Source organism: Coregonus lavaretus (assembly GCF_964263955.1).
Source record: "Coregonus lavaretus genome assembly, chromosome: 7".
NCBI lineage: Eukaryota > Metazoa > Chordata > Actinopteri > Salmoniformes > Salmonidae > Coregonus > Coregonus lavaretus.
Window position 1 is genome coordinate 46,341,241 of NC_139994.1, and position 14,640 is coordinate 46,355,880.

The 14,640-nt window shown below is 40.8% G+C and overlaps 1 protein-coding gene across 1 annotated transcript; it reads right to left on the reverse strand.

Moving 5' to 3' along the window:
• Positions 1-2,274: 2,274 nt before the first annotated feature.
• Positions 2,275-8,516, reverse strand: LOC311132828 (uncharacterized protein). The gene is made up of 5 exons (XM_084166179.1): positions 8,443-8,516; positions 7,891-8,184; positions 4,425-4,685; positions 4,114-4,277; positions 2,275-3,868 (listed from the first exon to the last, which is right to left on the reverse strand). Exons 1-5 carry the CDS (start codon positions 8,504-8,506, stop codon positions 3,500-3,502), a joined length of 1,152 nt encoding a protein of 383 aa, XP_084022305.1. The 5' UTR covers positions 8,507-8,516; the 3' UTR covers positions 2,275-3,499.
• Between the last annotated feature and the right edge of the window lie 6,124 nt (positions 8,517-14,640).

A 14,640-nucleotide genomic window follows, 5' to 3' on the forward strand; every position in this document is an offset into this window, starting at 1 on the left:
CCTCATGGTGAATCCCTGAGCGGTTTCCTTCCTCGCCGGCAACTGAATTAGGAAGGATGCATGTATCTTTGTAGTGACTCAGTGTACAAAGTGTAATTAATAACTTCATTTAAAACCTCCCTGGTCTTTGTGGTTGAATCTTTGTTTGAAATTCACTGCTCGACTGAGGGACTTTACAGATAATTATATGTGTGGGGTTCAGAGATGAGGTAGTCGTTAAGAAATAATGTAAAACATTATTATTGCACACAGAGTGAGTCCATGCAACTTATTATGTGACTTGTTAAACACATTTGTACTCCTGAACCTATGTAGGCTTACCATCACAAAGGGGTTGAATACTTATTGACTCAAGATATTTCAGGTTTTTATTTTTTATTAATTTGTGAAAAATTCGAAAAACATTTACATTATGTTTGTGTGTAGGCCAGTGAAAAGAAATATATCAATTTTATCCATTTAAAATTCATGCTGTAACAACAAAATGTGGAGAAAGTCAAGGGGTGTGAATACTTTCTGAAGGCACTGTACATATTTGTCATTTAACTTTGAAAACGTATGACCTTTTATGTGTGGCATAAACACAACCAGTCACAATGTTTGAATCTGATTAGGCTACTTCAAAAGTCTCATGTAGGCTACCTGTGCACGTTCATCCACTCCACTCTAATATCATTCCAGAATCCAATCTGTTACAAAACACCAATAATCTTACTGACATTTAGGGATTGTCAAGTCAAGCCTTCGATACCTTTTCTATTTGATTGTGGTGTTGAAAACGCAAACCATGATGAAGCACTCAAAGTCGGTAATCGGTATGCAGTTATGCATTGCTTATTGGTTGTGTATGGTACATTGGCACAGAAACTTGTTGTTGGAATATGTTTGCATATATTTTATATAACTATAAATCAAGATGTTGGAAATCTGATTTCCCCATAGCTGATCATTGTCTGCAGCCGGCTCTGATTATAGTGTAACGAGACAGGTATGGAGAGTGAGCTTGTCCGTGGTAATCCAACCTGGTCTCAGAGCATTTCGTATTATTTTGTACTTAAATCCGGGATCTCCATTTAGTATGATATGTTAAGTTTCATATGGTATGTATTCATTTGTGGATGTCCATCACCCATTTTGTATATGTTACGAATAAAAATATGTATTATACACAGAACAAAAATATAAAAGCAACATGTAAAGTGTTGGTCCCATGTTTCATAAACTGAAATAAAAGATCCCAGAAATTTTCCAATGCGCACAAAAAGCTTTTTTCTCTACAATTTTGTGCACAAATTAGTTTACATCCCTGTTAGTGAGTATTTCTCCTTTGCCAAGATAATCCATCCATCTGACATGTGTGACAAATCAAGAAGATGATTAAACAGCATGATCATTAAATAGGTGCTGGGGACAATAAAAGGCCACTCTAAAATGTGAAGTTTTGTTAGCTAAAAGGGGTAAGGTTAGGGTTAGGTTTAGGGTTAGTTAACATGCTAAGTAGTTGCAAAGTAGCTAAAAAGTAGTAAGTAGTTGAAAAGTTGCTAATTAACTAAAATGATAAAGTTGTCCGTGATGAGATTCAAACTCGAAACCTTTGGGTTGCTAGACGTTCGTGTTATACGCCTACCCATCCACCTCAACCAACCAACCACCCTCCTTTTTTTTTGCTTTATGTAACCATCTGTCTTCTGTAACCATACCAAAATTAACATACTGTATCACACTAAATGGAGTGTCTCGGATTTATGTACAGAATAATAGGAAATGCTCTGAGACCAGGTTAGATGGTCGGCGAACCCTCAACCTTCTGGCCCATAGCCCTGCGTGACATCGACTGTGCCATAAAACCATGCTGAAGTGGTTAAGTCGATATCCATGTTTATGAACACAGAGTTGCTACAGTTATTGTTATTTGTGGTGGTACAGTAATCCTTATTTTTCAGTATATTATGAGGGTACAAGTGTAAAAAACTAAAATACAGTACAAGCGGAGGGTCATGAAAAAATATTTGTAATGTTGCTCGGAGTTTCACTTCTCCAGCAATGGACAGAGTCAATACGCCTGCAACCACCACGGAGGACATCTGCATCCATGGCTCGACTGGTGACTTGCGAATAAAGGACTCGGACTTGGACTCAGACTCGAACACTAGGGACTTGGGACTCGACTCAGGCTCGAGGTTAAGTGACTTGACTACATCACTGAGAAGGAGTGTTGGAGACACTCCCCTGGATTGGACTGACAGAAATGATGCAAGACGGACAGTGGGTCTTGATTGACAATACAAATCTTAATGACAGCATCAAGTAAGTACATGTTTAAGGCTCATTTATACAGTACACACACACATATACACACACTCAAAAGCTTTTATACAAATACAAAATAACAATAACCAGGGTTGGGCTCAATTCTGAAATTCAAATTAAATTGGCCACACCACACAATGTAAAATTTGAGTTTGAGTGGCAGGAAGTAGAATTGAATTAAGTGCAATTCAAAGAAAGTTTAATTGAATCCAGATATCAAATAATATATCACTTTTCTCTGGAAATAACGTTTATATACTATTTTAACCTTAATGCTTAGAATATACAATTATATTTCCACCAACCATTTCATTTGTTCGGCTTTTGAAATTCTGTATCCTGTTTACTATTTCAAATAAAATGTAATTCAAATTCACAGATTAAACCTAGTCCTGGAATAAGAAGTATGTTCAATGGAGATTGTCCATTTAGAGTGTTTTTAAGTCCAGGACTAGGCTTAATCTGTGTCCAGGAAACCGACCCAGAATGTATGATTTTGATTAATGCAAAGTACTACCTACAGGATAAATGCTTCTGCTTTTAGCCATAATTGATTGTCATACCTGTGTAGTTCCTGTGTACCTGTGTAGTTCTTCCACATAGCCAGGTAGATGTAACAGATCCTACAGAAATTGATTGAACCTTTCTATTGATATTTGTAAATATGTTTTCTCATCTAACATTTACATTAACATTTTTAGTCATTTAGCAGCGATTTACATGGCCGGAGCGAAGTACAATTAGTGCATTTTAGTCAATAATTACACATGCAGTACTTATTACAAAAATGATAATCGAAAAAATATGATATACTTTTGATTGATTGAGTTGATTGATTGTACGTGTCTTTTTATTGCTATTGTATGGTTGAGCCTGTCATCTCAACCTTATTTCCAGTTTGTTGAAGATGGGATCAAACAATGGGATTCCATTTGTCAATTCAGCTGTTTTTTATACGTTTATTTTTAATAAAGCATGTACAGTGCTAATGGATGGAATTAGTAATGAAGTAAAAATACGTTTTAAAAAATTGATCTAAATGTTTTATGTTTTATATTCCATTTTCCCATCATTCTGCTCCTTCCAAATCTCCCATGTGTTTGCTTTTCGCTATCTGAGTACATGGGTCAAGTCTTAGTCAATGTAATATCAGGGTAACTGTGAGAGCGACGGAGCGGCAGTTTATCTCCTATTGTGCAGTTCTGTCTGGTTTGTTGAGATTATTCCCTTCTTTGTCCACTGGGCGGCGCTGCGCTGCTGCTGGTTTCTGTACAGTGCTGTAGATTGATGTAGGCTTTGCCTCAGAAGGGCTCTGCGGCTCTGGCCTCACCTCTTTTGGAGCGCCCACTTTGTCCACTAGGTGACACTCTTCTGCAGCTGTTTGCTGCACAGTGCTGTAGAGCGACTCTGACTGTGTGTCTGGCATCTCTTCTGGTGGCGGGAGCTCCACTCCTGCTGCTCCTGGTTTCCCTATAGTGACGTAGATTGATGTTACCTCAGACCTCCCTGTGTTTTGTGGTCCCGGCATCTCCCCTTGTGGAGCTCTCACTGTGTTGACCTGTTAGGATACGAGACATTATACTGTAAAAACATTCAAATTATCATTCTTTAAACATTTTGAGAAACATAGCTTCAGCGTCCTCATTTTTTTGTGATTTAAACTTGTTTTTAAAGTATTGAAAGTAGTCATTCCCCTCCATGTGACATGCCTACGTGGAGATAGATCTGAAAATAAACACTATTTTGAGATACAAGGTTTTTCCAGGACACTGACGATTGATAAATGATGGACAGAGAAGGTACCTGCAGTGGCTGCTGGTCTTCATGGGACCTTCTTCTGGTTGATATGATCCGTTGTATACCAACAAACACAATAACGAATAACAATCCACCAGCAATACTGCCCGCAATGAGGCCCATAATGATGCCAACTTGGGATTTTGAAGCTTTCCCATCCTTCTCTATACCTGAGAGGTCATGCACACACACTGTTATTCACAATTTTGCTGGAAAATTCTAATATAATTATAACTTAAATTATATTAAAACTTTGTTGATTTATTTTTAAATAATGATAGAGGCACAGAAGTTGGAAGCTAGTAAATTGGACTTACATATGTCCTTCAAGCGTTCTGAGTTGGTCTCTGCACTGACGTGATTTTTGCCGGTGCACTGGATAGTGTTGTTGTCGTTGGAGATGGTGATATTGATTCCGGTGAGTGACAGAGACTGCTGTGACAGTGTGCACTGAACCCCGTAACAGACAGACAACGCCCAGACATCTTTAACAGAACAGTTCACTGCGATCTTACATTGTCCCGTACTTGAATTGGAGGAGAGAGACACCACCTTCATGACTGGCATGGAAACAGCTTCTACAAGAACCAGTGGAGTTGGAAAAAAGAAAGGTTATATCCATGACAAGAAGAGTCAGAGGAGTGTGAGTTTAATCCTATGGCAAAACAAAAGAATGACTGTGCATAAACCAGTTATAACCAGTAGTGGTGTGTGGGTACAGTCACTGGGGAAGCAAAGCCAGAAAAAAAATGCCATATTATAACCTATGTGTTGTGATAATTGCGTTGTTTGCTCTATAATCTGTTAGTTCATATGCCTTCCGACCGTGATATATAGGCCTAAGGCTGAGAGAATAAGAAGACACAGTGGCAGAATAAATTCAACCACACCTTTGTTTCATCACAAAACCAGAGAGCAACCTCTGTCCGGTGAAGTCCACAAAGCATATTGCATGTAACAAACGGTTACGTGACCTACAGCAATAAACAACTATTGATTTAGAAGCACGTAGAGTTAACGCAAGTCACAAAGGAAACAGGAGCTGCCTCCACTATTCCAGCACCATTTCAACTTCAACATTTCATCATCATCAAATCACCTATGCTTAGTCTAATACAGTGACAACTAAAAGATACCAAAAACAATTTAGTCCAATCAAGCTAAATATGATGTGGCTGTCCATGGTTCTGATTTCTCTCTCTGTGTGTGCCATCCTCTCTTTCATGTTGACAAAACGGTCTATCACTCTGTCATACAGTACACATTTTCATTTTTTGTTGTCCTAGGCTACCTGGCTAAAATGCAAGAGCATTAGTAAGGTCGGGCACTGATGTTGGGCGATTAGGCCTGGCTCGCAGTCTGTGTTCCAATTCATCCCAAAGGTGTTCGATGGGGTTGAGGTCAGGGCTCTGTGCAGGCCAGTCAAGATCATCCACACCGATCTCGACAAACCATTTCTGTATGGACCTCGCTTTTTGCACAGGGGCATTGTAATGCTGAAACAGGAAAGGGCCTTCCCCAAACTGTTGCCACAAAGTTGGAATTACAGAATCATCTAGAATGTAATTGTAAGCTGTAGCATTAAGATTTCCCTTCACTGGAACTAAGGGGCCTAGCCCGATCCATGAAAAACAGCCCCAGACCATTATTCCTCTTCCACCAAACTTTACAGTTGGCACTATGTATTGGGGCAGGTAGAATTCTCCTGGCATCCGTCAAACCCAGATCCGTCCAATGGCGGCGAGCTTTACACCACTCCAGTCGACGATTGGCATTGCGTATGGTGAACTTAGGCTTGTGTGTGCTTCCAGAGGCAGTTTGGAACTCGGTAGTGAGCGTTGCAACTGAGGACAGACGATTTTTACGCGCTACGTGCTTCAGCACTCAGCAGTTCCGTTCTGTGAGCTTGTGTGGCCTACCACTTCGAAGCTCAGCCGTTGTTGCTCCTAGATGTTTCCATTTCACAATAACAGCACTTACAATTGACCGGGGCAGCTCTAGCATGGCAGAAAGTTGACGAACTGACTTGTTGGAAATGTGGCATCCTATAACGGTGCCATGTTGAAAGTCACTGAGCTCTTCAGTAAGGCCATTCTACTGCCAATGTTTGTCTATGGAGATTGCATGGCTGTGTGCTCGATCTGTCAGCAACAGGTGTGGCTGAAATAGCCGAATCCGCTAATTTGAAGGGGTGTCCACATACTTTTGTATATATAGTGTATTCAATTAAACATCCATTTGGTACTCAGTATGACTAATTTCCTAGTATTTTTCTCACTTCCCCTATGTCAGGTTTTTACTTCTGCTGCTCTACATACTGTATGGTTTGAAATGTACCGTAATATTTTTAACTTATATTACAGTTATTATACTGTAATAATAACCAGCAACATACACAGTTGAAAAATTAAAGTAGGTATGAAAGGTCAAACTGAAATGAATCAATCTCCACTCTACAAAATTATTTAAAAAAACTAAATATCATAAATACTGCCTTTCTCCAGCATGAAGTTAACACATGTAATACACTGTCTAAACTAGGGGTCTCCAACCTTTTCTAGCATGAGAGCTACTTTTAAAAAATCCAACATGTCATGAGCTACTCATTTTTTTCTAGCTTACAAATAGACACATTCTTCTCTTCTCCTCTCCCCTGCAAAAACATAAGTCGCTTTGGATAAAAGCGTCTGCTAAATGGCATATTATATTATATTATATTATAACTCTTCCCCGGGTCCTTAGTGTACAAGAGAAACTGGGTGCACTATGTTTTCTGTCAATATACCTGGTCAAATAATGGTTAATAAACAACTCTAAGAGGGGGCCCTATAAAATCTGTAATTCCGCCCCCCCCACCCATATTTTCCCAAATTATGTTCGCAGTTTAATTTTTCCTGGTTTTAGATATTTTTTGTTTTTCACTGTTAAAATTACAGTTGTTCATAGAGAAACAACATAATTGGATGTTCTAAGTCCATGTCAATTCTTAAATCACATCAGAATACATTTTATTTTTAGGTCTGAAAGAAAAAGAAAACTAACACATTCAGATTGTTTTGTGTAATTCCCCTTTAATTGCGCATCTGGCCCTTTAATTGTGCATCTAGCGAGTGAGGAATATGCCTTCTAATGTGCTTGTCTAGCGATGGTTCTGTACTGCTGCTGCTCATTTCATAGCAATGTTTGCAAATAACAAATAACAGATACAAATTATATACTTACTCATGATATACTTCTGCCAGGTAAGCCTACTTTGCAGTTAACATATAATGGAGAATGTTTTGGGGGAAGTTTTTCTGTCAACCCACAATACGGTTATCACATCAACTGGCTACACACGGAGTGAAAGACAAACGCGCGCACCACACAGACAGGGGCAATATTGTTTAAAACTAATTGGCAGAAATTGTGTTAGGTTTGTCTTTTTGCGATTTTGATAGTAGCTGGGAGCTTGCGGTCACTGATACTTGTGAGATTTGTTTTTAACGGCTTGCGGTTGAACACTTGAAAATTGCATGTACTTTCAGAATTATTTGGTGAGCTAGACATAGGTGGTATGCGAGCTACTGGTAGCTCGCAATCAACCTGTTGGAGACCCCTGCTCTAGAGCAAGGATGAGCAACTTTGATTGAGGTGGGGGCCACAAAGAAATCGGAATTCATCATGAGGGACCACAGTGGTTTTCTCGGGTCTGCTTACCCACTTCCATACCCACACATGCAGTCAGAGCCGGCCATAGCCTTTTTGGGGGCCCTCAGTGAAATGTTGTTGAATTATACTCACCCTGTATTGTTACTTTGTACTCAATAATAGGTGATAAATTCCATTTTCCAACAGTCTCAATGTAAGTTCCACTGTCTGTTTCCTTCAGATTCTTAATGCACAGAGAGTGGTTCACTGGGTTATAATCCACCTTCTCCTTGTATTTAGGAGAGATCTCTTTATCATCAACTATTACATCACTTTCGGACCTCCATTTAAGTTCTTTAAGCTCCCCAGGGGATTCCTCAACAGCCAGACACACCAAACCTCCCTTCAACCCATACTTGTCTATTGGAGGAACTTCAGCCCAGGTCCCTAAAGAAAGAGAAAGCGGTTCACCAGGTGCAACGTTTTTTCAGCAAGAGATAAAACACCAATAACAAACCAGGCTAACTATTTACGTTCATATTTTGTATTCTTATTCCTGACTGTTATTTGACCGTTTTCTTCTGTCCTAAAAGCTTAATTCCCTTTGGAAAATACAGGTGCACCGTTTAGTAAATCTGTTATATAAGTCCCCTCGAAACCTTTCCAACTATCTTGAAAAAAAAGTAACATTTTGGTATGGGTTACCTGTGAGGATGAGTAGAAACCACAAAATGTTCATTGCAGAAGTGTAAGTAAAGAAGTTTGGCATCGTTCTCTGATCTCTGTCAAAACAAACTAAATAGGTGATGGCAGTTCCCTGCCCCCTTAATGCGATTCTCACAACTTCCCGCCCCCTCAGTTTAAGCTGTAGATCAGCTTTAATATTGCAGATAGATTGTGGCTTCCATCAATGTAATTGTCTGCATAATTTCCAATCCCCCATATATATTTTTGTAAATACAGTGGGGGAAAAAAGTATTTAGTCAGCCACCAATTGTGCAAGTTCTCCCACTTAAAAAGATGAGAGAGGCCTGTAATTTTCATCATAGGTACACGTAATCTATGACAGACACATTGAGGAAAAAAAATCCAGAAAATCACATTGTAGGATTTTTTATGAATTTATTTGCAAATTATGGTGGAAAATAAGTATTTGGTCACCTACAAACAAGCAAGATTTCTGGCTCTCACAGACCTGTAACTTCTTCTTTAAGAGGCTCCTCTGTCCTCCACTTGTTACCTGTATTAATGGCACCTGTTTTAACTTGTTATCAGTGTAAAAGACACCTGTCCACAACCTCAAACAGTCACACTCCAAACTCCACTATGGCCAAGACCAAAGAGCTGTCAAAGGACACCAGAAACAAAATTGTAGACCTGCACCAGGCTGGGAAGACTGAATCTGCAATAGGTAAGCAGCTTGGTTTGAAGAAATCAACTGTGGGAGCAATTATTAGGAAATGGAAGACATACAAGACCACTGATAATCTCCCTCGATCTGGGGCTCCACGCAAGATCTCACCCTGTGGGGTCAAAATGATCACAAGAACGGTGAGCAAAAATCCCAGAACCACACGGGGGGACCTAGTGAATGACCTGCAGAGAGCTGGGACCAAAGTAACAAAGCCTACCATCAGTAACACACTACGCCGCCAGGGACTCAAATCCTGCAGTGTCAGACGTGTCCCCCTGCTTAAGCCAGTACATGTCCAGGCCCGTCTGAAGTTTGCTAGAGTGCGTTTGGATGATCCAGAAGAGGATTGGGAGAATGTCATATGGTCAGATGAAACCAAAATATAACATTATGGTAAAAACTCAACTCGTCGTGTTTGGAGGACAAAGAATGCTGAGTTGCATCCAAAGAACACCATACCTACTGTGAAGCATGGGGGTGGAAACATCATGCTTTGGGGCTGTTTTTCTGCAAAGGGACCAGGACGACTGATCCGTGTAAAGGAAAGAATGAATGGGGCCATGTATCGTGAGATTTTGAGTGAAAACCTCCTTCCATCAGCAAGGGCATTGAAGATTAAATGTGGCTGGGTCTTTCAGCATGACAATGATCCCAAACACACCGCCCGGGCAACGAAGGAGTGGCTTTGTAAGAAGCATTTCAAGGTCTTGGAGTGGCCTAGCCAGTCTCCAGATCTCAACCCCATAGAAAATCTTTGGAGGGAGTTGAAAGTCTGTGTTGCCCAGCGACAGCCCCAAAACATCACTGCTCTAGAGGATATCTGCATGGAGGAATGGGCCAAAATACCAGCAACAGTGTGTGAAAACCTTGTGAAGACTTACAGAAAACGTTTGACCTGTGTCATTGCCAACAAAGGGTATATAACAAAGTATTGAGAAACTTTTGTTATTGACCAAATACTTATTTTCCACCATAATTTGCAAATAAATTCATAAAAAATCCTACAATGTGATTTTCTGGAATTTTTTTTCTCATTTTGTCTGTCATAGTTGACGTGTACCTATGATGAAAATTACAGGCCTCTCTCATCTTTTTAAGTGGGAGAACTTGCACAATTGGTGGCTGACTAAATACTTTTTTCCCCCACTGTATATACGGAACCAGTCAAAAGTTTGGACACACCTACTCATTCCAGGGTTTTTCTTTATTTGACTATTTTCTACATTGTAGAATAATAGTGAAGACATCAAAACTATGAAATAACACATATGGAATATATCAAAATATATTTTATATTTGAGATTCTTCAAAGTAGCCACCCTTTGCCTTGATGACAGCTTTGGACACTCTTGGCATTCTCTCAACCAGCTTCATGAGGTAGTCTCCTGGAATGCATTTCAATTAACAGGTGCCTTCTTAAAAGTTAATTTGTGGAATTTATTTCGTTCTTAATGCATTTGAGCCAATCAGTTGTGTTATGACAAGGTAGGGGTGGTATACAGAAGATAGCCCTATTTGGTAAAAGACCAAGTCCATATTATGGCAAGAACAGCTCAAATGTGACCGACCAGCTCAAATCGGTAGCAACATTTGAACTTATGTAGCAACATTTGAAATTGTGTTTTTTACGTTGGATAAAAGTAGAGACTCAGAGCTACAAAATGGTATATAATACACTACAGTTGAGGAACAATGGGAAAGTAATTTTGCTTTGAAAGTTTAGAAACTCACTTTTGAGAAAATGACCTTTTAATGTTTTGGTACTACTATTGGAGAGCCCTTCTTTGTCTACACCCATTCAGCATCGTTCACACCCTCTTAAGCTTTAGCCCCACCCATCTCTTTAAGGGTTGATCCGAGCATTATGTACTAACTTGCTAGCTACTTCCAGACATCTACGTGAGAGAGAACAGCTCACTGAACATTACTCGCCCTAGCAGAGCTGGTTAGGCTGTTATGTTATCTAGAGCGTTGGTGACTGCAACTGTGCTGTTAGACTGTCCTTTCGTAAATTCAGAGCGTTTCGCGTTCAGAGCGCACAGACACATAATGACAGAACACCCCACTCTAGCAGAGATGGTTAGGCTGTTTTCATGTTATCCAGAGCGTTGGGGACTGTAACTGTGCTGCTGGCAACAATTGAATTACGCTTTTTGTCAACGTTTACTGACACCGGCCATATTGAACGGTGTTGAATGTTGAGCGTTCGTAAATTCATCAGTTATTCTGAGCTCTGGCACACTAAGACGAGAGACTTTTGTTAAGACATGTAGCTAGATAACTAGCTAGGTAAACAATGAATCCCAACGCATGACATAACATTAGTTAGCGAGCCAGCCAGCTAAGTTAGCTAGCTAGCTAACAGTACAATTTAACTTGAAATGAAAATACTTTATGTCAAAATTAGAAATGTGTAATATCTGAAAATGTAGCTAGCTAGACTATCTTACCCGTGGTCTGAAATTGGAGTAGATAGCCAGAGCGAATTTACCAGCTAGTATGTGTATCAACAGTTGCAGTGACATTCTATTGAAATGGATACTTGCATAGTGGAGTCTTTTGTTAAGACATGTAGCTAGCTAGCTAAAAATTAACCATAATCACAACTCATGTCATTACTACCCTGCATGAATCTGCTGTTAGCTAACCAACCAGGTTCAATGTTAGCTAGCTAACATTAGGCTATAACTAGTCAAGCAAACGTTACCCACATACATCATGGATGCCCTTAGTTTGAAGATGTAATCCGGACAGGTGTTTTCGCCATCTCCTTGGCTATCATACTCGAATTCCACTGATTTCAAAACTTGGTCCTCCAGAAAGTGGAGAGCATACACATAACATTAGCTAGCGGGCCAGCCAGCTACCGTTAGCTAGCTAACAGTACACTTTAACTTGACATTAGGTTTATGCAGTTTTACTACGTGATACATTTTAAAAAAAGCCGCATTAGAAAGGATTACCTAGGCATACTGACCAGCTCAAAGAGATAGAAGTGTGCTATCTCTAGCAGACCAATCCAAACTCATCTCTCGGCATATCCAGCCCACTCATTATCTTAGCCAATCATGGCAAGTGGGAAGGTTTCTGTCTTTTTCTCTGGCTAAACCAACTAGGCTCGTAATTTAACAATTTTATTTGTATTTACAGATGGCATACAAGTTTGTTATTAAGGCACATGAAAGTTCACGTGTTCGAGAAGGCATTTCTGCCAAAAAACACATTTTGATTTTTAAAAGTTCAAACGTCTCTCCTGTGAAGAAGTGATCCGTGACATACGCCTAGTTTCCTGAAACGAGACACAAATAAGAAAAGAGAAACGACAGTCCATCATTACTTTAAGACATGACGGTCAGAACGTTGAAAGTTTCTTCAAGCACAGTCGCAAAAACCATCAAGCACTATGATGAAACTGGCTCTCATGAGGACCGCCACAGGAATGGAAGACCCAGAGTTACCTCTGCTGCATAGGATAAGTTAATTAGAGTTAACGACACCTCAGATTGCAGCCAAAATAAATACTTCACAGAGTTCAAGTAACAAACACATCTCAACATCAACTGTTCAGAGGAGACTGCGTGAATCAGGCCTTCATGGTCTAATTGCTACAAGGAAACCAATAATAAGAAGAGACTTGCTTGGGCCAAGAAACATGAGAAATGGACATTAGACCGGTGGAAATCTGTCCTTTGGTCTGAGGAGTACAAATTTGAGATTTTTGGTTCCAACTGCCGTGTCTTTGTGAGACGCAGAGTAGGTAAACAGATGATCTCCGCATGTGTGGTTCCCACCGGTACCAGCCGGCCCTGGCCCCTTGGACACCCAGCCAGACCAATGCGTCCGCTGTCGACGAGTGGTTCGACAGGGCCGGACAGGTCTAGGATGCTGCCCATGTCCATCTAAGAGGGCCATTCGTCGGCAGAAGGACTAAGCTGACCGCCACCACAGTGATGCCCCTGTATTCCAGCCTGTGAATCGTGTCTGGCTGTCCACAAAATACCTCCCTCTCCGCCTGACCTGCAAGAAACTGCTCCTTCCTCCTCACTACGGTGTCTCACTCACTTTTCATGTGTCTCTCCTCAGGCTGGTGGTTCCTGGTCCGGCAACACCGGAATGGAAACCCAACGCACCCTAATCACCTGCACCTCATCTCATCACCACCCCTATTTAACCCTGGACTGTTTTGTGTGTGACTGTTTTGGGTCATGTACTCGCTTTGTTAATACTCTTTGTCATTGTTTGAGTAAACCTTGACCTTGTTAATTCCTGCGTCTGCATCCTGCCTCTTCATATCCTCAGTACTCGTCACAGAAGGTAGAATCTGTAGACCTGCTTAGATAAAAGAACATACTCTTTGCCAGAATTCAGCGAGCCTTAACAAGACCACAACATATGCAAATATGACCCCTTTTGTGCTTTACACCTCCAGCAGAATAATACAATTTCTGAGTGCATGAAATTCAGTTTCATTGGCATATAGTACGTTCTATGGATGGTCTTAAACTGCAGTAATTTATGTCTGAGATTATATGAACATGAAAGGGCATTCTAACATATCTGGATCCATTCATCATAAATAGCGTCTCCCAGGTCTTCCTCACATTTTTGTTTTGTGTCATCGGGAAAAGCCTCTTTCAACCCTTGATACAGTTTGGAAATCAACTTTGGAGGTTTGTCAGACTGCCTTAAAATAGCATCTGGCTTGTCCAGTGTTTGCTGGACAGAGAGAATAAAGTGTTGCATCTGCAATTCACCTCACCTCTGTCACAGACTGGTCTTCCCTGGCTGCCTGACCCTGTTGAGACCCCTGTCACCATCTGATCCTCCTAAAATGAGGCATGACAAAGAATTACCTTGGTGTACATTTATACATTATATTATCCAAGAATAGAATCAATGGTTCAATAATTGAAATGACCATTATTCCCAGATCCCAGACTGTAGCTTTAAGCTTAAACTGCTGTCCGGTAGCTACTGTAGGTTTACCCATCGATTAAAGATGGAACTTTGTATCATTCACTGAATATACTGCAAAATTCACCTGAGCTCTGTAGACTGGTCTTCCCTGGCTGTCTGACCCTGCCTGGATCCTTGTCACCATCTGATCCTGCTCAGACATGGTGAGCATAGTGTTGTGTACTGACTGCACTAGAGGGCTGCATTCCCGCTGGTGCCTGCGTGTCACGTCCGGAGGAAACCTGGCACCATCCCTACGGTGAAGCATGGTGGTGGCAGCATCATGCTGTGGGGATGTTTTTCAGTGGCAGGGACTGGGAGACTAGTCAGGATCGAGGGAAAGATGAACGGAGCAAAGTACAGAGAGATCCATGATGAAAACCTGCTCCAGAGCACTCAGGACCTCAGACTGGGGTGAAGGTTCACCTTCCAACAGGACAACGACCCTAAGCACACAGCTAAGACAACGCAGGAGTGGCTTCGGGGACAAGTCTCTGAATTTCCTTGAGTTTCCCAGCCAGAGCCCGGACTTG